Source organism: Aulostomus chinensis, chromosome 7, assembly GCF_037954235.1.
Source record: "Aulostomus chinensis isolate RoL2024-O1b breed Wild chromosome 7, RoL_Achi_v1.0, whole genome shotgun sequence".
NCBI classification, from domain to species: domain Eukaryota; kingdom Metazoa; phylum Chordata; class Actinopteri; order Syngnathiformes; family Aulostomidae; genus Aulostomus; species Aulostomus chinensis.
In genome coordinates this window covers 6,045,178-6,071,693 of record NC_141326.1, presented here as the reverse complement: position 1 = coordinate 6,071,693, position 26,516 = coordinate 6,045,178, and the positions used below count along the sequence as shown (strand labels likewise).

At 39.1% G+C, this 26,516-nt stretch overlaps 1 protein-coding gene across 12 annotated transcripts in view; it reads right to left on the bottom strand.

Annotated features, from left to right (window-relative positions):
• The window catches only part of ppfibp2b (PPFIA binding protein 2b), a 102,056-nt gene extending 77,262 nt beyond the window's left edge, over positions 1-24,794 (bottom strand). For all 12 annotated transcript variants that reach the window (XR_015116944.1, XR_015116945.1, XM_086208271.1 and 9 more), the window contains exons 1-2: positions 24,584-24,794; positions 1,360-1,465 (exon numbers count right to left, since the gene is read on the bottom strand). Coding sequence is in view for 10 of the 12 variants with exons in the window: in XM_086208271.1 (XP_086064397.1) it covers positions 1,360-1,441 (82 nt within the window). In the remaining 2 variants the exon portion in view is untranslated. The remainder of the gene's footprint in view (positions 1-1,359; positions 1,466-24,583) is intronic.
• Between the last annotated feature and the right edge of the window lie 1,722 nt (positions 24,795-26,516).

Genomic DNA, 26,516 nt, shown 5'->3' with positions numbered 1-26,516 from the left:
CACAACCACAGATGTGGTCATTGTTATTTGGCAACAGCAACTTGCAACTAGCTGAGCCTCAGAAACTACAGTGGTAGCTATGAACTCAATCTGAGAATGTGATACGGTGATCCTGAGAGAACACTACCCTGGAGAGTCAGCAACACACCAATGGAATCCTCCTTTGAAACTTTTTGAATAAAAAATACATTTAAATGGAAAAAGCACTTGTAAATATCACTTATATGAAAATGTCTTTAAGAATATACAGAACAGGTAGAATGTTTTCAAAAGGACAAAAATGCATAGGTGGTGAATTTCAGTCACATCAACCCCCATAGGACATCACAAGCTGTACTACTAGAATATATTTTTTAACTTGGTAATTAAAAATTTCATATAGTCAGTCGCTTAATCACCTTAACTTTACTGTCTGTCTTTGACTCCAATTGTCCGTGTTTATTTTCCCACATCAGACATTCACCCAACTGTTAGTTAAAACTTGTAAGTCACGGTGGCACTGGTCCTGGCAAACAATGACACAATTAAACAAGGACCACACACGCTGTACACACACATTGACACACAGAGTCAGGAGGACTCACGGGCAAAGAAGACAAATTTACTAATCATTAAAATGCTTGTTGAATATATTTTTTGGCTGTCGTATCAGTCAGAAAATGAATAGTTGCAATAAAAATTATAGTTTTAAAATAACTAAAATGAATTGAAAAACACAGAAGGAGAAATGACAGAACACAAAACAGATGAAATATTGACCACCTGTGCTTCATTTCATCATTGTTGGTTTGGATGGGCAATGCAAAGTTGTTAGTCCTGTTTCTGTGTTCTGACAGCACAGTTCCTGGGAGTGACCTGTGGCCCTTTGGAGCCATCCTGAATGATCTGATCACAGTTGGACAGCCTTTACTCCATGAATAAGTACACTCAGTGCTTCATCAAATACAATCATGGTGACAACGTTAAGAGGGGAGTCTGAGCCACAAGTGGCCGGATTTGTTTAACAGTGTGATTGAACAACCACTTTATCAGCTGATGTCAGGGGAAAATGTTGATGGCTTTACGCTTCCTGTCTTTCTAGAATTAAATGAAGCTTATCCATATGAACAATCCCTCTCACTTGCTCTCTGTTAAAACAAATAATAAACCAGATAGATCATCCAAAACAGGATAGCAATCATGTAAGTATTGAATGCATGTACATAAACATCTAAATGCTAGTATTTGGATCACAGTTCAGATCTCATTACCAAGTGTGCATAGGGCCCATGTTGTCTGTTTGTAATTGATTTGAAGTGGGACAGCCGTTAATTTTCTCTCAATTACTAGCTACCTCAAATCACGATAAAAAGCCCTTACCTGCGATGATGTCATCCATCTGCTCCAGAGCTGCCTCCAACATGTGACTAGCATCAGTCTCCATAGTGGTGGCAGGAAGCATTAGATCTCAGGTAATTTTTATGATCTGCAGAGAGGGGAAAAAGAACAGGGTTTATTAATATATTGTACATTGCCTTTGAATGCGGCATGACTCAGGTGATGGAATGGGCATCTAGAAATTGTAATTGGAGGGTTACTGGTTTGGGGCAGCACGGTGGTGCAGTGGTTAGCACTGTAGCCTCACAGCAAGAAGCTTCCGGGTTCGAGATTGGATACTCTAAATTGACCATAGGCGTTGCTGTGAGTGTGAATGGTTGTCTGTCTATATGTGTTAGCCCTGCAATGGACTGCCTACCTGTCCAAAGTGTACCCCACCTCTCGCCCGAAAACCACTGGGTTAGGCTCTTGTAAGAGAAATGGTTGAGTTTATTGTTATCATTATTATTATCATTAAGTACTCATGGCAGGGAGAGCACAGTAAATAAAGTCACATCTAGCTAATGAAGAGGTCTGCTGTCTCTCATCTTCCTTCATGCGAGTGAGACAATTCTACATTCACCAAGAGGTTTTACAAAGATCAGATATTCTCAAATGACCTCCACTTTGATATTATCTAAAATTTCTGTTTTATGCAAATAGAGACAATTAACATTTTGACGACTTTTTTCATATTCATAGTGCTTGTTATTGAACTTGCCCCTAACCAATTCATGTGCACAGTTCTTTGAAAATAACTACTGCAGGAGATCATCAAGTGAACTGTACATGTAGGAGAAATTTTTAACACAGCCCCACAAAACACGCACTCATTTTCATTCCGACAAGAGGGACTGACTCTTCACAGCCGCTGGCTGCCCCTCCATCTCCTGCAATCCTTGTTTGCTGCTTTTCAACTGCCCATCCTCCCTCCTGCCATCATTTCCATGCCTGGCCCTTTTCTGTCATTTCTCCTTCAAGGCTTGCATCCCTCTGTCATGCTGTCATGCCAACTTACAAATAGACATTGACATGCAAGACTCAAGGGGAAGGGCGATGATGTAATCTACTGATGCCTTAGGAGAATAACCCCCCACAAAAATGCTCATCTACATTAGCACCAACTTTCATGATGGCTGATGATGACAATCAGCATAAAAAAAAACATAGTCAATGGACTGTAATATGTAGTCATTACAACTGTGATGCCAGCATGTTTGTTTCACATTTTTTTTGTCGAACATGAATCTGGTCCTATGATGCACATGTGTGTGCATGGATGCAAATGCCCATGACTGATACGTTTATTTATATTACTGATGGGATCATTTTAGTGCTACTAAGGCAGAGGGTGATGGCACCATTCAGACAGACTGACTCTGTTCAAAAGTATTGTGACAACAGCTGACCTCAACAGGACAACAAGCCCTTTGTGTGTGTGTGTGAGAGTGAGTGAGTGAGTGAGTGTGTGAGTGAGAGAGAGAAAGAAACTATGCAGGTAAGCACGAAAATCCAGTCTTTTACACAGTTCTGTGACTGCATGTATATGAATGTGACATTACGATCCTGTTCCCAAAGAATTATCAAGACAAACTGCCAGGAGCTTCAATCCTGTCCACTGTCTGACATATTACACAATCTGTGGGACTACTGTGTGTATGAACAGAGGAATGTCTATGTCTTTCCCTCAAGCACACACAAACTGAGTGAGTGAATAGTATTATTTCTTGATACAGAAAAGCCTCTTGACCGGAAAAGTTTCATGAAGTCAACCGTCAAAGTGTTTTATAAGATGAACATAATAAAATATACAAAAATAAATCTACCAATGCCGGGTTACGCCTTTGGTGTCATTTGTCTGTTTGTCTATTTGTCTGTCAGCAGCATTATGCAAAAACTCATGAGCAGATAAAGTCTGAATTTGTTGGAGGGGTGTAGCACGGGTCCTAGATGAACCGATTACTTTTTTGGGACAGATCCATTTAACCAATTGAGAGGGGGGGAAAAAAAAAATTAGTGTGGAAGATGTTATCCAGATAACAAAAAAAAAAATAGTGACTCCAAGTCAACTGAGAAGTCACCCCCAGTTACTCAAAGCAATGCTGCAAGATATAGTGACAAACCATAAAAGAGAGTCACCCTTAAACGAGAGACGCACTCCTCCCAGCAAAAACTGTAATGACTGAGGTGGAGCAGAATGTACAGACCAGCAGTGGACACACATGAATTAGGTACACATAACAAAGAGGGACATCTTGTAATTTTTTTATGTTTTTCTTTTGCCTTAAGATTTATCAGAATTCATACGTTTACATGTAAGCAAACAGAGAAATAGGAGGGAATACTTGTTTCAGGCAAATAGTTCCAGTTTCACATTAGCATAAATAATATTTGACCTGTCTTTTGCATCTGTAACCAGCACTGATTCATCTTGCAACTGGTTGTTTTGTAACAGATTTCCCCTGATCCATCAGAACAAATGTACAAACAATTCTGTGTGGCAAAACTTTGTGAGGAAGAATGCATTGAGCATGAACGAGAAGTTGAAAAATAAAACTTAGGAAATGAAGCAGGTATAAAAAAAAAGTAGCACTCAGGAATGAGTAAAAGAACTGATATCATTTTAGAATGACACCCGGTCCTGATTCAAAAGGGTGAGAAAGAATGTGTTAGCCTGAATGTGCTGTGAGTACAACTCATTCCCCAACATCTTCAAGGATGCATTGGGAACTGATGAACTCATGCCCTCTTATAACAAAATCAATATTGCGCTACAGAAATTCTATATTGACAGGCTCTATTAGACTACGTTTAGATGCTGGATTTAAAATCCTTAGCCTTCCTGCTTTATTACACATACACAACATCAGCATCACTGCAGTTATCATAAATGGTACACATCAATACATATTAACATTTACCACTCAATGTTCATAATATTAATTTGTAAGGAAGTGCGTTTTCTTCTGAGTGCATGTCTACATATGTAGCTTTCTCCCTTGACAGCTCTTCTTAAATTGACATGCGCATTTCAGTTTAAGGAAGAACACTTTCCTGCCCTTACACTCAGGGTAATCTGACAGATTCTGGATTCAACTGATCCCTCCAGACTCTTTTGGCTGACCTGCCTCCCTGTACAGAGAACAGGTGTACACAAGCCCTTTGTACTGACAGGTGGGTTGCCTGATTGCAATGACAGATGTGTATAAATTGTGCGTATATTAGATTATACTGACAAGCTGACAACTTTGGTAACACCAGACAAACCAAATGTTTGGATCTGTGCATGATAATTACTCAAGTGTGAGTAGGACATTAAAAATCAAGGCAAAAATAACACTGGAGGCCAATGGGAGATATGGGGAAACCAGAAGTGGTAACAGGTACGTGATATAACCATTTGGGTGATTATAACCAAGAGGGATAATTGGTATTCTGTAAGATATTGTAAAGATGCATTCAGCCACCCAGCATTATGGCACGTTATCCCCAAACCCACCATCTGCAACATTTTAGGTTTCCTACCTATATGTGAAAACCTATCAAGAAATCTTTTTCATTCACTGCACCTGTGTGTGAGAAGAGGCAACAAAGGAGTGCGTCCACGGCTTTGTTCCAACCTTTCTGCTCTTTGTACCTCTGCCACAAAAGGTGATACTCACAGATAGTATTATAAAGAGGAGGAAGTGAGGGAGTAGATGAAAGGAAAGGATAGTGTGATTAGGCAGAGTGCATATTTATGTGGGCCTACAAAACTGCACACAGCTGTCAGCAAATTTCCATCCAAAAGCCATGGCTCCCACACTATTAGGCAAATGGTTTTATAGCCATTCGTAGCTTCATCAGAGTACATCAGTAAGCAACAACAATCCAGCACTGCTCCTTTCAACTGTTTCTATCACTGCTCTAGCTTATCACATCAGAACATCAACTTCACAGGTAAAGTTATTCAGTCCAGTTGAATGTAATTCATTGAATTTATGTAGCAACAATAATCTTCTGTTTTCAGTTACCCAACAAAGCCCAAAAAGAGGATGTGTTCCCAGCCTTGGAAACTGAAGTCCACAAATCCACAGTTATCACTAGGTCTCATCAACTCATGGTTGGCATGGTGAGCTTTTATCTCGTCACATTTACAGATGATGGACCTTTGACAGATCCTTTGAGATGGTGACGACATCTTTTGCCGGGTCCACAAGGACATGCGCCCGAATATGAACACAAATTTCTGGCACATTCAAGAGCAACTGGGAAAAGGGAAGGTTCAAACCTTAAAATATGGGGAAAACCAGAGAAAATATGGGGAAAACCTGTCAAACCATTAATATCAGGCAAGTGAGATTTTTGAGTGCTCTTTGAAGTTCATTTGATGTCATTCAACGTGAAAGCATTAGTGCTTGGTTTGTGCAAGTGCATTTCTTCTGTTTCACGACAAAGAGTGTTTCACACCTTCTTGAGTCATCAACATTTTAATAGCAAAACACTGAAACTAAAATCATCCCACTACAGTTGTATGCCTCTATACTGTCATGGCAAACTTGACTAATCCACACACAAACACAAACAGAGCAAGCAGAAATTAACTGGGAAGGACAAGGAATGAGATTTGTACTAAATACTAAATAAAATCATTCAGTCATTGATTCATGTAGGCTGGGTGAACTCTGCAGCACCACAGTTAAATGGTATTTTAACAGACAATTTGCCTTTAGCCAATATTGCACCTCCTATGATTTGAATATTGCAATTTGGCAATATCAATAAAACATTTGGATATATTGATCAGGCACAATAGAGCAGGTGGTTGTGATGCCAAACAATACTCAGTATTACTCAAATCATTTACTGAATTGAAGTCATCATTATGTGACAAGGTTTTGTGTAGCTAACATATTTTTTTAGCACTAGCTTGCCAGTTACCCCACTGTCAATACTGACTCAACACTGATAAACTGAATGAACCTATTGAGCTCTATTTCATTTGTGTGTTGCTTTATATAGCTGATGAAGAGGTTGTTTGCTCTATGCTGATAGCAGAAATAGAGCAGATTTCCTTCGAGCAACCTTATTACAAACTAGTCCCTGGTCTTTACTGACCAGCATCAACCAACATTTTTTGTTAATACAGTTCATAATAAAGGGATGTGGGGTTAATCTTCTTGAAAGTTGATCAATGATAATAAATGGGGGGTGTAGAGACCTGACTGATATAGTGCATTGCCAGAAACAACAGAATTTGTGCTATCACAGCATGTATTTCAGTATAAAGCTAACCTAAATTATGATCTGTCTGTCTTATGTCAAGCCAAGACTCAAGGCAGAAGAAATTCAACTTGTTTAAAAAACAAACACAGATAGAGTTTATCCCTATAAAGCTTGGTGCGCCTCATAATCCCGGGCAAAAACTGCCTGCCCACTGTGTCTACGGTCCACTGACAGTGCTGCTGATTTCACACTTGTTTTCCTTACATGTTTAACTTCAGGCACAATTGGTTAAGCAGGGTCATGCAGTTTTCAGTAGTGTCTTGCTCAAGTCATGGGGGCATCTCAATCTCTCAATAAATAAAGAAATGCTCAAAGAATAGTGAGTCTGTATTGTATACTTCACCATACGCGTCTTTTATTTTAACAACGCAAAACCTCAGCGTGGCCGTTTAATAAATAAGGTGAACCTTAATTAGTTTGTTCAGCACATTAAAAGGGGCCTTTTAGTCAATATATAAGTTGTTTGGCTCATAAATACGTGTTCATTTGCTGGTTACTAAATTTGTCAGTCTGTTGTGTGGCTACTGGGTAGTTTGTGAGTGATGGTTTTGTAGATTTGTTACTATGGGGAAGCTCTTTGCATTCATCTGAATGTCTGTTGATGTAAAACATCGATTAGCGCATCTTCCGCATCAGATAGATAGTATGATGTGAAAGATCAGCACTCTCTCTATATTTAACAGCAAAGTATTTTTTTTTTATTGAAGTCATGGTTTAGAGGTGACAAAGACTTGCCAGGAACCCTCCCTTACTTAGGCCTACACTACACTCCCCATGATGCTCTTTGCTCTGCACCCTCTTCATCTGTAAGCATTCATTTTGCTGCCATCAGGCAGCAACCTTAAAAGTTAATTAGTACTTTTGAGGAACGTGAAGGCATCTAATTGATCGGTTTAGCCCCAAATTAAACAGAACAGCTTTGTGTACTTTAATCCATGAAGTTTGCAGCATGTCATCCAAGATGGATGTGGGGTCGATCTATGATGGTTTGCAGCAGTTTGTTTGAGGATCCCATGGACAAGGTGCATTGCTCAAAGTCAGGATTTTACTTTATGTTGCACGTGAGTTATTTCACTTGTTACCCCTTAGCCCTGGTGACATGCAGTGGTGGATAGAGAGTTTAACATCTCTTAAATTGTAGCAATATATGTGTTGGCCCAACAATGGACTGGGTGGACAGTACAGGGTATATCCCACCTCTTGCATGAAGGCAGTTGGGATAGGCTCCAGCACCCCCACGACCCTTAACAGGACAAGCAATAGAAAATGGATGGATGGATGGATGGATGGATAAAGACAACAAACAACAAACTGAGCAAAGCATACCATAGATTGTTGAAAGACAAACGGAAAACACGACCACTATATACCTATGAATATATATAAGAGTTACCTCAGCAAGCACAGTTTGGGTGGTCCATGAGCCAAAAAAATGCCAATAATAAAATGGGCAATGAGCAACTCACAGCTTCTCTTTACATTCCAACAATACTGTGTCATATTTGTCTTCTGCAAAAGGAAACCTCAGCTGCTGCTGAAATGACTACATACACACTGCATTTCATTTCGACAGTAAGGAGAGGAGGTTTTTGGTTTTTATTTAATACGATTATTTCTCTGTAAGTGGGCTAGTTTCTCCTCAGGCTTTCTGCCAGTGCCACACAGATACAGAAGAAAGAGAAAAGCTTTAAAATGTCATTTTAGTGCTAAGACTCTGGGCATTCTCAACGTGTAGACGTGGGTAGTGTGTGATCTGCGAACTGGAGCTGATGCGTGGCTTCTGGGGCTGAAGGAATATACAGCTTTAGGTGGCTCAAAACACTGCACTCATCAGTTCTTCAGCTCTGACCCACTGTCTGAAGGAAATATGACAATTCTTTTCTCCTTGGCTGTGGAATTCTACTCTGATCAATTGAGTCATCCTCTGTTCTTATTTCTATTTTGATCTGTTTTGCTGGTAATGAACCACAACACAAAACAACACATGACTTCCAGTGAATGATTGTCATCAAGTTAACAACATGCAATATGAACATTCAAACGTTACCTCAGTTCTTTCTGGTTTGAGAAAAATAGTCAAATGCTAGTCAGTCTGATATAAGACTTGTTTGCCTTTTAACAATTCCTATTTGCTTTGCAGTGTGTATGTTAGTTTGTGTTTCCACTCCCCCAACGCAGTGACGCTACTTAGCCAACATTTACAGCAATAATGAATGCGCAGACCACTTCTGCCATAAACAACCTCAGTGCCCTCATTTCCCTCCAGCCCCCATCTGCAGCATGAAAACATGGACTGCCGTCAAAAATCTTAAAAAGAACCCACTTACAAGAAAACAACAGATCCCTGAAATGATCGACATTGCATAAACGGTAGTGCTAGATGTCAACATTAATCTGAAGGATCCTCATCTAGGCAATGGTGACATTACAAAACTGACATAAAAGCAGCAGTCAAAAGACAAGTTGAAGGCAAACTTACCCCACTCATTAGAATGAGGCTGCAAATAAATTGCAGTGAATTCAGCATGTCTCTTTGTAAAATATAGAGTTATCTCTTTGACCAGCCGAAGTTACAAAATATCGACTTGATGTCACCACTCAAATGCAAATTCTCATTCTGCAAACTTGAGAGGGAACATGAGGATAATTCAGCAAGGACTGAAAGACTCAGATAGCTAATGCTATTGAAGGGGTCCAGCAGTGGTACAACATGATATTACAAATCTTACAAATACAGTGTACGCAGGAACTAAATGGGCTTTACTTATCCAGATTCCATTCCATAGCCTGCACAGGATCATGAATAGACTGGAACATAATATGAGACACATCTGCTTGTCCGGCTTTGAAAAAAATTAATTGTGGATTTCCTTTTGTGTGACTGTAACTTTCCTTCTTCTACCCATTCCACCAGTTTAGAGTGCCTTTAGAGTTGTTCAATTCCTCATCTGAAACTACCTGTGATACAACAAACAAAAAAGCTCATCAGCTGGGTCAGTGCTCACCAGTCACAGTGGACCAGCTAACAGCCAACACAGAGCTGCTTAGCCTCACCTTTAACATAGTAAATGAAATTAAACAAGATCACAATAATTATTAATAAAGGAGATAGCAGGATAATTATATGACACACACCGAGCAGGAGAATAGGACAGGGACAGAAAGAAGCTATTGCCACAAAGCTAAAGTAAGTAGCAGGTATGAAATATGTCTCAATGACTTAAAGATTCGTGAAAAAAGTCTGGAAGAAGGAGAGAGCTGAATGCCCATGCAAAAAAAAGTATGCATTTAAATGCATGGTGGACAATTTAGCTGCTGTAATGAAAAATATACGGTAGCAAGAAGACTGAAAGCAGAAAAATAATCAGTTGCTCTCTGTACTTGTGTTTATGTGGCATTCAGGGAACAAGGGTAAATTGTCATGTATACTGAATGCTAATAGCCTGAGTGAGGTGTTAAGGAGACCTCGCCCTAAAATGACTTTATTCCAGGCCTACTGTTGTAAGTTGTATTTCATGGTGGCCCTGCTGCTTGTTGAGAGGAAATAATACAGTGAATTTAAGAACCAACTTTCCAGTTGACAAATCAAATCATGATGCATCCATAATCAAATTACCATCAAACTGCAGCACCCTGAATCATAATCGAATTGTATGGTGCCCTAAGATTCAAATCCTTCGTAAATTCCCCTGAGTTCCCCTTTAAGGAAAGGAGTGAAATTCCTGAATGATCCTGTTTCCATTGCAAGGAGACGAGGGGTTACCTTTGTGTTTTAGTTTTGCTTTGTTTTTTCCTGGTGATTATCACAAACACAGATCACACCAGAAGGGAGTTAAAGTTCTTGTTAAAAGTGCACTGGAGTGTAGTATCCAGGGTTTGTAAAAATCTTTTACTTGTGCTACCACAGCTGAAGTAAAAGCAGCATGAAAGACATAAAGGGGTTTCTGCTATAGTTTTTGCTCCAGTCCGTCTGAGGGTAAACTATTTGAGTGTTCCTGCTTTAACACAGATAGGTTGAATTTGTGGAAGTCAGTAGTGGAGGAGACAAGCTTTTTTTAGATAGGGTAACCCTGACTGCTTTTGTATATGGGTCAGAGATGGGAAGTGCCGGAAGCAATTCCTGCATTCACCTAGAATTTGTGTTCAATGCCAATAGGAGCGGAGCAGATAAATACCTGAGTCTAATGCAGGGTCATTTGACCCATTTGAGTTAATGCCTACAAAAGCTGTTCCCATTGCAGAAAATAGCAAGATGTTTGCAGGGATAGAAGCTCTAGAGTTCATTGGCTGCTCTGTCACAGGAGACACTCGTTATCACTTCGCAGGTAGGTATCCTGTACAGCCACATTCTTTTAATGTTAGTTGCTGAACCACTTGACTGTAGAAATGCAGATTCTAGGGTTGAACAATTCGCAAAAGGGCACCAACAGCTGAGGCCTGTGAATTTTGAGCTGACATCTCCAAGTTACCCTGTTAAGGGCCATCTGGCTTTTGGTCTGGGCTGCAATCATTTCAAACATAATCAAATAATTCAAGTAAAATGCACCTTGAGAATACAGATAAACTGTGACAGAAACACAGACATCCAGTCAAAGTGTAAAAGAGACGAACATTATGACAGATGTCACCAATAAGGCAAGCTCCACTGACAAACAGCAAGTTGATGAGCCAAAACTTTCCAAAATCATCTGGACCATTATCATATAGTGCTGCATAGTTTCTTACAAGCCATCAAGCTGACTGTAATCAGAAGACAGTGGTGACAAAGGCATATGTAACTAGGAAGCATGCCCCCCCCACCCCCCCAACAGGTAAAAGCAGATGGCCGTTCCCATTGAGCCTGGATCTCATCGACATTCCTGCCTGCTAAAAGGAAGGTTTTTGTCGCTGTTGCAAGATGTGCTTGCTCATGGGGACTCATTGGGTGTAAATTCATTGAAGGCAGGACAAGAACCTGGTGTTTCATGAATGCAGTTTGAAACTTGGATTTTGTGCTTGCACTTTTGAGAAAAGGAAGTAAGGTTTAAAAAAAGCTGCCTTCACTTTGGTGAAAGGATTGTCCTATTAAGAATAAGGCCAAGAAAAATGTATGTCCTGTTCGTTTAAAATGTAGCACAGGCGTGCAAGTGCATTGTCTTATTAGTACAAAGTATACGTACAAATCTTCAGTCCGATGCTACTAATTCAACTCAGTTTAATTCACTTTGAAAATACTTTCATGGCACATGATTTTCTACAGTTTCATTTGTCCAAAGCAATGTACAACCAGGGCTGCAACTAACGACTATTTTAATAGTCAACTAGTCACCGACTATTGAAACGATTAGTCGACTAATCGGATATTCATTAATTTTTTTCTTAAATTTAGCATGAAGTTGATTTAATTATGTGGCAAATGATAATAAACACAAGAAAGATGGGTACAATGAAAAATACATCTTTTATTGAACATACTGCGGATTCGTACAAAAATTAAATGTGAGATGCCTAACTCTGTTGGAAAAACACGTCTGGCGACAATAGTCGTCAATGGAATTCATTGTCGACTATTTCTATGATCGATTTTTTTCAACAACGTCGACTAATCGTTACAGCCCTATGTACAACACAAATAAGAATTTAGACTGGAGGGAAAGCCTTAGTCAGAAAGTTTGGCATGTTCAAGAAATTTGATTACTGGAACACTAAGCTTATTCACCAGTCACTGAATTCCTGATCTTAACACAGAGAAAAATTTGGAGAAGTGAGGCAGTAAACAGGTAACGGCTTGGATGCATGAGAAGAAAATGTTCCATCTGCCCCTTGATGCCTAAATTTACTTGACAACAACACAAGTTTGTGAGTTATTGCATATCCTTATATTGTTCAGATGTGTATGCGTTTGCAAAATGTATCCAACTGTGCATATAATATATGCAGATGACATGACGGAACACACAATGGCCTACAATTGCGCAACAGTGTCGCCCAAAAGAACTCAGCATGGTTTCCACACACAAGTGAAAGATCATTGGGGGGGGCGGTAGGGGTTTCAAAAGGTTATTATCGAACATCAACAGGAGCTTGCACTGATATACAAATTGGGAAACCTCAACATTTAATTTTACACACTACAAAAACTTCAGTGTAGGTATAACAGCAACAGTCACTGCAAACGTTAACATGGAAAACACAAGACATGGGTGTGTGTGTGTGTGTGTGTGTGTGTGTGTCTCCGTGTATTGTGTATGTTGTTGCCATTCCTCCTCATTTCGCTGAGCCTGTTTGGATTAGTGTCACCAGCTAGAGGCCAGACTCAAGCCCCCAGGCTCTTCTACCACACAGGGCAAATACAACAATGTGTGCATGCGCGTGTGTGTGTGTGTGTGTGTGTGTGTGTGTGTGTGTGTGTTTGAGAGAGAGAGAGAAAGAGAGAAAGAGAGGGGGAAGGCCAACCAAACAGGAAAAATGAGATTCTACCTCTGTTTCAAACAAACACACAAAAACATTCACACACTCAATAGAAGGATTTAACATGATGAATGAACAACTGTCATAGTCACAAAACTGATGTTCATGTTAACAAAAAGATAACAAATCTGTGTACTCATAGCCATATCTGGGTGATTGATCCTTCATTAAATGACAGCCTAAGTATGTTTTTTCCAGCGCCGATATCAATTAGATTTTTAGCAAACATGGAAACTGATAATGGCTATTCGGAACTGATATGCAAAATATTGCTTTCAACATTTAAAATAACAAACTGTAACACAAAACTTTGGTGAAATGATTTTAAACATATTGTTAATGTGCAAGGACCTTGCGGCAGACATTTTACATATATTAAAAAATGAAGTAGCTCCCTGAGGATTTATAAAGCAAATACAAATAAATGAACTATTAAAACCTAAATTTGTGGCACCAGTAAGTGGTGTAGAAAGCAAAAGTGAAGAGAAGCCACTATAGCAAAGTTCAATGATGGCATCTTAGTGTTTTATTAGCAATCCAACAAAATCCAATCCAACAACAACAAAAAAAAGTATATATACAGTATATTGAATATCAGTTGATCCTGTGTATCTTTGTTATGTTTAAAAAAAAATCATACAATTTTCTAAGATACCACAAACCATTTGTTACCCAAATAATTGGAAAGAAGATGCTGGACATTTAACATTTTTGATGAAGCCTGAAAAGTTAATACAGTAATGACACTTTTTCTACCACCAAACTACACAGACAGATTTAATCAAGGTTTTTTTTTTCCCAGAGATTCTCATAGTGTGGGTACACTCAATTGGTTTCTACAGGACAATTGCAAGTGGTCTGACAAAACTCATGCTCAAGCTGTACAAAAACATATACAGAACTGTATCTTGCTCTTTCACGTCACCACACTAACTTAATCAGAAATGAGCAACAGTATATTTTAGTACAGGGCTTTGTGCACGAGGCAAAGTGAAATTACACTGACGAGATGTTGCACGGCATTGTCACACAGTCACACAAAGATGCAGTGTGCACAAGGCAGGGCCAGTTAAATGAGTTTGCCTGGCAGAGCACACTAACAAGTCTTGTGTATAAAATGGTGCTCAGACCTTCAAGTCTGGTACAACACTAAGAGTGACATTATTGCATAAGTTAACAATACACAAAGACCTCTCCCCTTAAGTGCTATGGTGTAACGAAAATTGATGAATCGAGTGATTTTGGTGTCACTACCAGAACTAAAAGTCTCGGTGACTACACTGGAGCAGGGTGATCAAGCAATGATGATAATCATCACACACAGTGGTGTTAAAACACAAGCTGATAGCTAAAGAGTATTCTTTAATTTTTGGTGCATTACAGTGCTCCAGACCCCATGACACAGCTCACTAATTGTTAACTTTATTGTAATGATTGCAATTATTGGGCACAGTATCATACCTTCTCAAACGTCAAACACCCATTTCTGCAGGACAGTCTCTTCCTGGATTAACAGAGAGAGGTTGAGATTAACAAAAAGAAGCAAATCTTAAAAATTACAAGATGTTATTTGATCAAAAACATGTCCAATCACAAACATATGTATATAATCCAATTCAAATAGATCAAGATCCTGACATGTTCAGATGAAATCTTCCTCATCCTCTCTTACAAAAGGTGGTCATGATTCGTAGCAACAGTCCTTATTTTTTGGACTGAAGTTTACAAAGGGACTTTTGAGGTGCTGTGTCAAATCACTGCACCCAGTCAGGAAGGTGGTTCTGGCTATGTATCTCATGCAAAAATTACATGTCGCAATTTTCAGCAGTTCTTTTTTACAGGTGAATTTTCAGCGCAGCTCTAGTTCTAGTGATGCAGGCAAAGGCCATCTTGAATTAAGGTGTACTTGATGACTATTGGGTTGAGCAGCTAACTAGCAGTCAGCTGTACAGTGGGGCTCTGAAGCACATTATGTACACAGAAGAAAAGTGGGTATCTATCTTGGTATCAGTCAGACTGGAAACAACTGTTTAAAAAAAGTAATCATCTTTCATAAATCAGCGTTCATGGCTGATTGTAAATTCTATGGGTTTTATTACACAATTAAAAATGTTTCATTGACAGGGGTGTGAAGTCCAGAATGTTTGTAGTTTGAAGACTAAAGAGTTTACCTAGGTTTGAAAAGGTTTTGAATGTGTGCGTGTGAGTGTGTGCGTTAGCTCTGATTTGTGTGACTGTTTGTGTGTTAGGTGTGATTAGTACCAAGACACTTTTTGTATCATTTTTACAATAAAGGAGGTTTAATAACTATTTTTTGAGGTGGTATGTGTTATTTGTATGGTAGTGTGATGTCTTTGATCTGAAAAATGGCCCAGTTATTACATGAATCATTATTCATGCATTTTTGAATTCACTGAACAGTGTCAAATGTGAACCCACTGAACAGTGGAATGGATAAGTGTGATGTGATAGAGCAATATGATTAAACATATTAAAAGTGTGGTTGTGATTCATATTTCTAAGCAAGCTCATTTCAAAGACAACAATTCTGCCACATTTTCATCAATTATGTGTTGTGTGGCTGTGAGAGTGAATGGTTGTCGGTCTATATGTGCGATGGACTGGCGACCCGTCCAGTGTGTACCCCGCCTCTCACCCAAAGTCAGCTGGGGTAGGCTCCAGACGCCCCCCCCCCCCCTTAACTGATGAGCGGTATAGAAAATGGATGGATGGATGAATGGATGTTTATGAACATTAGGGTAGCCAGTTTACATACATAACTACCCGGGAAAAACAAAACATGAAGCTGATTTTTTTGGGGGGGGGGCTTTGTAACAGTGAAAAACCAAAGAAAAAAATACAAATTTCTTTTTAAATTTGTAGCATTAAATGGTTGTTGTGTATCACTCTGTTTTTCTTCTACCAACTGTCAACCAGAAAAAAAGAGGCCATGGGTCAATTTTGAGCAACTCTTGGAGTAGGCAGCAAAGAAAGTTATGTCTTTCCAAAGCAGATGCAGATTTTATTTCCTGCTCACTTTTTAAGCCCTGACATGGCCTCAGGCATGGAAACCAGCAGTGAGCTCAAGGACTAGTGTCAGCAAGCCAGTGCTGTAAAAACAACATGTCAACACCACTTAATACATACACATTCAAGTCAGCCACAACCCAGCGTGACAGCTGGGACTAACCAATCAGTGCGTAGCTAGGGACTGACAAAGCCAATGGGATAGACTGCCAGTAATACTTGGCAGTTAGATAGTGCTGCCATGTGTTGAATCTGCTAAAATGACACAGCAAATCTTCTTGCGAGGGACAGACATACATTATCAAGGTAGTTGAGAGGTGCATGCATCCACTTTAAAGATGCATATATTATTAATAATAAAATGCCACTAGTCAAGTCAATTTGATGAAAACTGTCAACAATCACACTCATTTACTTAATTCAGTTTAAAGAGACCCCAACAATTCTGCTGTTAACAGGCAGCCTGTTCCAGTCTGCCTTGTAACAGGCAACAATGCTGAGCAAACCTGGGCTATGTTGCCATGCTCTTTGAGAGAAAAACAAAGAGGAACAGGACAGAGGAAGTGAAACTTGGAGGGTTTAAATCAAACCAGAAATTATTCATATTAAAGGAATGTTTGTCAGGAGATAACTTTTGTTGTGATTTGGTGCTATAAAAATAAAATTGAATTGACTTGACTTGAATGTGCCAACCTTTGGGAAATATGACTCTTGTCCATCAGTTTTAGAGTCAGACATACAAAACTGTGGTGCATTACAGAGCTCCAGACCCCCTGAAAGGGTATTTTTGATTTGATAATGGAGTATCAAAACATATTTTGTATAACCAATCTTTTTTTTTTTTTAGCTCTTGTTTACATGTCTTCATCTAGAGGGATAGAGGTTAGGTGTATAAGTTCCAGGAATACCTAACTATTATTATCTTCATGCCATCTTTCTACAGCAACAATATGTTCTTACTGCTTCCAAATAAGTGGTTAGCTCTCAGGAGCAATCATAGCTTGGCTGAGGAGACTGTTGTTCTAAGTGTCTTATGTTGCCACAGATAGGTGCTGGAATTAGTTAACAGCCTGGTGTATCTCACAGATGCCAGTATCAGACTTGAATGATGTGACAAAGCATTGGCACATGCTGACCTGGGATGTGTGATGTGGGACTAGAACAGGCAACTGTACACAGACATTTGCACTTAGACTGATTTAGCTTTATACCATATAGATTTTGTAGGTAAAGGCCACTATTATTATTATTATTATTATTATCATCATTAATATCCAGCCAATCTCCCCAGAGCTTTATTACCAATTCTATATATGTAGAGCATAGAGCCATGTGTTGCTCTTATGTGCTGTGTGATCATGGCAATAATACATTCACAATTATTTTCATTAATATTGAGATTAGGATTAATTTTTGCAATAGTCACTCATGTACAAAATACAGTATGATTGCTTAGTGTTCCTTGATGGACTCCTTGAATGCAAAAATGTTTGAGCAGCCAGATTGTTTTTTATAAGCCCCCCTTTTTTTACTCGGGTTAACTGAGTTTTGACTTTTAAGGTGGAGCAAAAGCCGATTCCTGTAAAGGGGTAAAGAGGTTTATAAGACAAAACAAAACAACAGCACCATTGGGAAGCAGAATATGACCAATGTTTTATCACAATTATCTTGTTATATTTTTTGGGAGTCACTGTGATTGAATATAGAATTTGAGGCCCAGCCCTCATTTGATACCCAGCCCTTGAACTCTTTGAAGGCCACTTTACACCAAAGGTTTTAAATAGTTGAAACTAACCAGGTCTGGTCTGCAATGTTCCTGAAACCTGACAGTTTATATTGCTGCAAATAAACAAGACAATGTACTGGTTCAATCACAATCACTGTGTGCACTTACTCTGCATGAATGAGAACAGCTATATCGAGTGACATATAACACTTGCAGTTCTAGTAATCATGAAATGCAGAAACCAAGAAGAAAGGTTATGAATTTAGAGCGACCCTTAGGTGCTTCAATGGGGCCCCTAGGGGACTTTCACCATTTGAGGCTGTGAATTTGAGTCAGGAGATCTCCCATTGTTCATCAGTTTCTCCTGTCTTTACCAAAAGCAGTTCCTTTAATTGGAGGAGTTGGAATTTCACCAGAGGAATTAACAATAACTCTGTTTCATGAGCTACAGCCTGTAAACACTGAAAAAAATTCAACTATATACCACTTACTGTATATTCTAAAATCAGTCTCTGGTGTGTCACAGTTGACGCCCCAACTGGCATCAACGAAGCTGAAATCACAATTGCAACCTCCCCTGAAACTGTTTCATCTTGTTGTGAATGTTTGATTGTAATACTTTTATGGCCAGTTAAAACCAAAGATTCAAATTAGGCATGCACTTATACTGGTATTGGATATTAGGTTCGATACTGTGAAAAATAAAGTAATCAGCAAACTACGCTCTACTAAATTGTTATGATGAGGGATGTACAGGAGCTGATTCAACACAAGCCCTTTGATAAAACATCAGAAGAACCAACACAACACTGAGTTGGAGTTTGCTATTGCCAAACCTACCACCAGCAGACCGCAACATCCAACACTGCAGCAAACGCTGAAGGAGCAAGAGAAAATGTCTTGACAACCCATGGGTGGCAAGAATAACAAAGGTTCTTGTCAGTGTCAGTTGTTGATCATAAGGGATTTTGATGTCATCTCAGAATGCTGGAGCCAAGGTATGACATTCCCAGCCATCACTACATCATGACTTTGTGGAAAAAGCAAAACGCATCAGCAACCTGTTGCAGGTCATTTCAGTCATCAGCTTATTTGGACTGCCAGACCAGTGTCTCTCATTAGCTTACCGTAGCCATGCGGGATGCTGCTCCCTAGCCTACCGTAAACAACACACCCTCAAGTGGGCTGAAACTCACTGAATGTGGCTACATTTTAGTGAAATGAGTGGCAAGGCTATGTTTGTTCATTGTTTGAAATACATGCAGTTCAATTTTAAAATGTCAGCAATGAATATTTGTCAGGTCATATTGATCTTAGTGAAATTTGAGGCAGTGATATGTTTTATGTTAAATTGAATTTGTTCGTACAACGTGAAGAACACCTGATATAAATAAAACGTGTTTCCAGAGCAATTGTAAGAACTCTAATGACAGTATAAGTACTTGGTATCAGCAAGTACCCATATTTAAGTACCCGTGGTATCGATGCATCCCTAATTCAAATAAGACCCATGCAAAATAATGAGTGTCAGTCCCAACTCCCTTAACTCCTGATTGAGGAGCATAAACACTTTGTTATGAGGTGAGTCGAACAGCTATGCTGCTTAATTCTGGCCACCAACCTAGTAACTACAAATGACTGTCACCCTACTTGCTTTGATAAGAAATCTGTTAAAAAAAAAAAAAAAAGTAAATGATTTTCTCCAATTTAAAAATCTTGGGACAACTTTGTTCTCTGAAATGATGACTAACTATGTAGGACTAGGGTCACCAGTAAAATGCTGCACTTGAAAGACCAGCACTGGGACTACAGGAGACTGAGGTTACAGAGTCAGAGTCACAACCCGCTAACAAGCTCTCTGGACGAAGACAAAGACAGATAACATTACAGGATAACATTACAGTCACGTAAGGGGAGGCTGTGTGCTTTTGTCTTTTAAAGGGTCCCAGACAAATGTCACCAAGAAGCAGGTGTGCACACTCGCTGTGTCAATCACAGAAAAAAAAAATAGAAACTGATGGTGTGTCCCAAATGGCATACTTCCATACTACATACTTAAAATTTTGAGTATGCTCCATTCAAAATGGAAAAAAAGTGTGGATAGTATGCGAAAATTGAGAATGCAAAAGTACCTGGATGACGTACTCAAATCGGTCAAGATTTTGAGTATGTGGCTGTGGGCACTTGTTTCATCGGTAAAAATGGCAGCAGATAGCTGTGGTGAAAGTCTGTTGACACTGACTTGTAAAGAGTCATGTTTACATTAAATAATGGGGACACGTTTGAAACTCTGTGTGGACACGGGTTTGAAAAAATAAAATGACGTATCACCAAAATGTTTTGTTAAATAGATCACACAAATAAACACTACATACCGTTGCATCTTCAGCCAATAGGAGGACACTGCGTCATCTGCGCAAACTGTGGCATAACAATGCGTGATGACTGTTCATTTTGCTGTTTTACTGCAAAATCGACAAACAAGCGCAGGCAAAAGGTGGTGGTAATTAGCTGATGCTGATGCGGTGCTAGCTGGTCACAAATCCGCGTAGAAGAAGAAGACTGCGTCGTCATTTGCGCCGGTGAGTGCGGCGCTCGATAGTATGCGATTTGGGACAGCACTGGGACAGCACTGCACCCTGGAAATATATTTGTTTACTTGTTCATGGAAAACGAGATTACAGCCAATATTTCTAAAAGCTAACACAAGATAGGTTTGGTGAAGTGTCATGGTAAACTGGCTATCATTGGCTATTGGAGATTTCTTACTCCACATTCTGATTATTGTTCATTCAGTATGCGGGACATCAAACATGATTCTTTAGATTTAAAATTGTCTCTGATCCGACCCAGAAGATTAGGTCTTTGAACTCCTCCCACTACAGGATTTCAACCACTTTCTGTACAATTAAATTACAGAGAAAATGTACTAAAAAAATCACATAAGATATTTTCAGATTGACATTTCTCGTACCATTAAAACATCACAAATTGGGGGAAAAAAACTGTACTGGTTACACCATTCTGTCCCTCTCCCTCTCGCATCTCTTCTCCCTCCTTGTATTACCTTCATTCTTTATTTCCATCTCCCCTCTCCTTAGCTAGCCTGTTTGAAATTGATTCTGACAGGTCAAACCAAGATAGTTTGTTTCCAGCGATGCTCAACAATGCCAGTTTTTATGTCAGTGTTTGGGTGTGCTCATGCATGTGCTATGTCCATATCCCCAAAGCCAGAAATTCAAATTTTGGTATAAACTTGAACTGAAGTATAGACTGTATCAGATATGACAACTATCGATATCCTAGTTATTTTCATGATATTTGTAGTTCCTCACAGATCTACATTTTTTTGGCGTTTAAAAATGGGTTTAGCTATCTTATTCTACAGCTGCTTTTCTGACATGTCTGGATGTCACATTTAAATAAACAGCACAGCTTCCATTTACATTTTGTGCTTCATACGTGCTGATCTATACGTATCACCTATCTTCTCCTCAGTAGATAGTAATACTGAAATCAAATTGATAACATTCCATCCATCCATTTTCCAATACCCTTTATCCATTCAGGGTTGCAGGAGGGCCGGAGCCTACCCCAGCTGGCACTGAGCGAGAGGTGGGGTACACCCTGGATGGGTCACCAGTCTGTCACAGGGCCATCAGGAGCAATTAGGGGCTCAGTATCTTGGCTACTTTGACATGGTCACCAGGGGAATTGAGGATGAAACAAGCGACCCTTCGTTGGCTTGATGGCCACTCTACCTCTGAGCCATGCTACCCCATCAGTAACACTGATTATAATATAGAATTTTGATCCAGCTGATACAAATTTGATTTCACATGCAGAAAGGTTTAATTTGAGCTTAGCATGCATGTGAATGAATTAATGTCACAGTCAATAGGGTTCATTTAATTGTGACAAACCAAAATCATGATCATATAAATATTTGACTAATTGTGCAGTCAAACCCTGATCTGAGTCCTCCAATACTGTGTATTACTTGACACTGAACAACTACAATTTTGATTACATTATGTACAATATCAAACACTTTGAAATAATAGTTGTGTTCAATTCATCTTTCAATCCAACTCCAAATACTAAGGGTCCAGGTTCAAAAATACACAATTAGTAAGTATAAATTAATTATACAACATAAATTGTAGTTGATTTGGGAGAAACTGGCTCCTAAAATAATATCCCAAGGCAGGAGCAACTAAGTAAACACTTGTACCAAGTGCTTCCTTCCAAAGAACCAATCCTATATCCTTTCCAGCAGACACAAACAGACAATGACCATGTTCTATTTTGGTCAGCTATCATGTAATTACAAGAATTAAAACAGGATTAGCAAAAGCTCATGGGACTTACCACTGTCGCCGTGTCATGTCACCTAGTGTAAACAACAGTGCTGTTCTTCACTGCTACTGATTATTAGCATCAGAGCTATTTCTTGAACCTCTGTCTCTGCTGTGCCCAAAGAATGTTTCACATCCATATGTTCTAAATTTTACACACAGCAGAATGCTGACCTCAGAGAAGAGCTGAGCAACTGCAACACCAGCAAGCTGGGATGGACAAAACAAAACACATTGTAATACAGTTACTCATTTAGCCATACACATACATGAAAATATAAATTGTCATCAATACTAATTCTTAGAAGCGACCTGCTATTAGGGATGTCATACTGACTCATGAAAAAAAAGAAACCGTTCAATACAGAACCCCAAGAGCAATAAGCATGCAAAACATAAAATGGTGGTTGCATAGGGAAACAAAAGTTATGTTAGACCACATGGATAGCTCATTCGCTCCACAAGGGTTTTTAGAATAGTTCCCAGTGATTATCAAATAGTATTTCTGCTTGAAATGCCTATCCTTAAGCTACATGACATGCTTGAGACTGGTTTTCAGAATACTGTACAAGTAGGTTTATAGAGGTAGACACTATATATTATGCACGTATGTTATTTTGGAGTGGAAAAAACAACAGCTGTGACAAAAATACATCCTTTTAACAGGAAGAAATGTCAAACAGATCCAGACTCTTTAGGGCAGCCATCTGCTTTGACCAGTTGATTTTTTTTTCCAAGAAAACATCAATATCCATTCACAGACAGTGCACCCAGCACAAGAAATTAAAAACAAGTCAAAACATATTTACTCTGTCCTGCTCTTTCTCTGGAAACCAAAGGACAGACAATAATTACTATATTTATTCTTTTGTGGAAATATACCACTGTGCATCCATAATACTGTATCATCTCTACCCCCTTTCCTCATGTCCTTTCCTGTTGCCTCTTTTCCCTTCCCTGACCAAGAAGCAAAGGTAAACTCTTAGAAACTATGTATTTTATTTTGTGCTTTTTTCTTCACTCACTTTCACTATCTTTCCTCCCACACCCACAGAGAGTGGAGGATTATTCCTTCCAGATTAACAGCCTTACTCTGTCTTCCTAGTTGCTACCCTTCTCCTCTTTTTTGCAGTTTCTCTGCTTCTACATCCCCTCCCTCTCATATTCAGCTTACTTTCTACTTCACTCGCACTCCTTGCTAGGAAGCAATCTGCTTCCTTTGGGGAACTCCATCAGTGGTGCGATTAGCAGCAGTAGTTAAGATGACAGAGTAATCATCTGAACCTATAGAGCCACAGAGAAAAGCACCGCTTGGTATTACACACAGCTTTGTTCACAAGGATAAGTGCTAACTTGCAAGTGTGCATATGCATGCATACACAGGGAGAGCTGGAACAAGTAACCCAATAACTCTGCAATAATCAACTATTTTATTCAGAGGTAACTGTGACACAGGCTTTAAATTTCAGAGTTGTACCTATCGCTACTTAAGTTCCACTTTTTTGTCTTTCTCTATGAGCTAATACCACCCAAGTGTCAACCAAAGCAGCCTCAAGTAATTCACTGTTGTCAGCAGCAATGGTGCCTTTCAGCTCGCTCCCTTTGAAATGAGATTTGCAATAGAAAAAAGTCCTCTCAAGTCGCCTGTGTGTGCATGGCTGAGCACATGTGAGTGTGTATGTATGCTATCTCCAGGGTAAGATGTAGCAGATGCTTTAGCAGAGGGGAGCCAAGCATCAGCCTTGATATCCACCAAGCCCCTCCTAAATGCACTGTCAGAAAATGATGATCTGCAATTACGCAGCATGTGTCAGTGCAACTAAACATCATTTATTAGCTCCAAGCTGATAGCGTATGACAGAGCAAGGGGAGAAAAACCGGCATCATTTTGAAAGCCCCATGGTTTCTATCCTAGAGCAAGTCAAGCCACATTTCTGTGTGTGAGTTTGCGCATTTAGTCTATTGTTTGGGGGGGTGGAGAATAATCATAATCTCAAACCCAAATGGAAATATAGGGTATTTTATCATTACTATTCATAATCCCCACTGCCGGACCATGGAAAAATAGTTTACATAGGCATTTCAAATTAAATTCGAACATCTTTTCGAGATGAGAAAGCCGAGCAACACAGACAATATAATAAAATCCGGATTTTGGAACTTGCATGAAGGAAAATGTCCTAACTTTATGAGACTTGTTTTCAGTTTTGTTTTATTTAGCGTCAACCATAGCCTGCCACACCATTCCCATTTTAACTTAACCACAAAATATGTACACCAAGTCAAACACTAACTTAACTACATAGATAGATTATTTACATAGTTTTAGTTGCCCTAAGTCATCAATGACCTAGATGACAGAGTATCTTATCCGACAGTAGCGACAGTACGTTTTACTTACGATATGCGTCTCCCGTGGACTTTGTCACGATAAATCCTTTGAAAAATTTGCGGGATACACTTGCAGATAAAGCGAGCGCACAAACATACACACATACCGATCGCACAACAAGTCAAAACCCCACGACTTCGCGATGGTCTGGGGACAGAAACTGTGCCCTGTTACCCGCACTCGGCTTTGAGCTTAAGCGCGAGTTCCATCAACTCTCACCTGCCATGTGATAGTTGAGTTAGTTATGACGCCTTTAGGTGCTCCTCGTAAAATTCATACTCAACATTCACCAAGTCAAAATTATTTTTATGCTTTTTGTGAATATTTCAAATGTAACAACAATCACGATGTTTTATATGAAAACATTCAATTAGCCTTTTAGAGTAGAGTGGAGAAGACTTGCTCTTAATGTACTTACAACCCAAGATTAAAAGATTCCAACACTACTGAAAGACCTTAAACGTTGCTTTCTGCAACCTGCCAACGCTCTGTCCAGGTTGCCTGTTTTAATACAACCTTTTTAACTCCAAATACTCGATAGAATTAATTTACATGCAGATGACAAATTTACAATGTGTTCTCAGTATCCTTAGGTACTCTGTCGAGGGATCTTCACATGAATATTTATGTTTTAGACTGTACTTTTACACCACTGCATGCCAAAGGAAATTTACAGTTTATTCCACTGTATTTATACTAAGTTACGAGTGACTTTACAGTGAAAGATTTTGCATGGAAAACTCGGTGAAAGCTGATAAGGCTGATGTATTTTTTGTATTTCCAAGAAGACGCAATCAACTGGAACCTACATATCATTTGAACCTGATATTTATAAATCAGTCTTCAAGAATCAGACACTCCCAAGCTTTGGGAAACACAAATATCCTGTAGAATGTGTACTCAAATTTTAGAAACCTCTTTGTTTCTACTTGTGCTTCTAATTTTGATTTGAAACTTTTACCTGAGCAATATTTCTTCTGGCAATTTCTACGAGTTACCTTTTCTTCTTAAGTGAAAGAGCTATGTAATTATTCCACGACTGGGTTTCGTTTGGATAAAATAGTGAATTCAAATACAACTCACCAACCACAAGTTGTGTTGTACAGTTAATGTAATTTTATTGTGACTCAACACCACCATCTAGTGACTGTAGAACTGTTGCCACGTGCACTTGAGCAATTTAATCTGACTACACACTTGTTAAAAGTACCAGAGAAAATAGTGTTTCTTTTTGTGAATAATCAGTATGGTGATTAGTCCATTTTTTGTACAACATTACATTGCATTGCAAAAGTCAAAAATGTGTCTGAGAACAATGCCACTGTTTGTTTTATTTTGTTGTTGATGTTGCTGTTCTCTGGACTCCTCATCATACTCATTTGTGTCATTGTATCCCTTCAGTCATTTGGATCAAGATGTTTCAAAATCATGGACAGCTTGCCTGGATATAAAAGGTGATACAAAATCTGCTTCAGGGCAACAGATAGAAGTGTATGAAGCATGCAGTCACACCAGAAATTGCATCACAAGCATTTCCAGATCAGCTGGTTCCTTCTGAAACTCGATATATTATCTCTCCCATTTCCTGAATACATCTGTGCAAATAACTGACAAAATGAATGTTGAACCTCTAAACTGAAAGTGTATGAGAAAAAATTCCAAAAACATTCAAATCAATCTTTGAACCTTGTAGATGATCACTAAGACAGCATCAGGGTAAAGTACAAGAACTATTTCCCTGATCACATACCATTCCAGTTTATTGATAAATATGTCATGATTGATTCTGTCAAAGTGGCATGGTGGTGCAGTGGTCAGCACTGTTGCCTCACAGCAAGAAGGTTCTGGGTTTTAGTCCCAACTCGGGCACAGGATCTTTCTGTGTGGAGTCTGCATGTTCTCCCTGTTCCTGTGTGGGTTCTCTCTGGTACTCCAGCTTCCT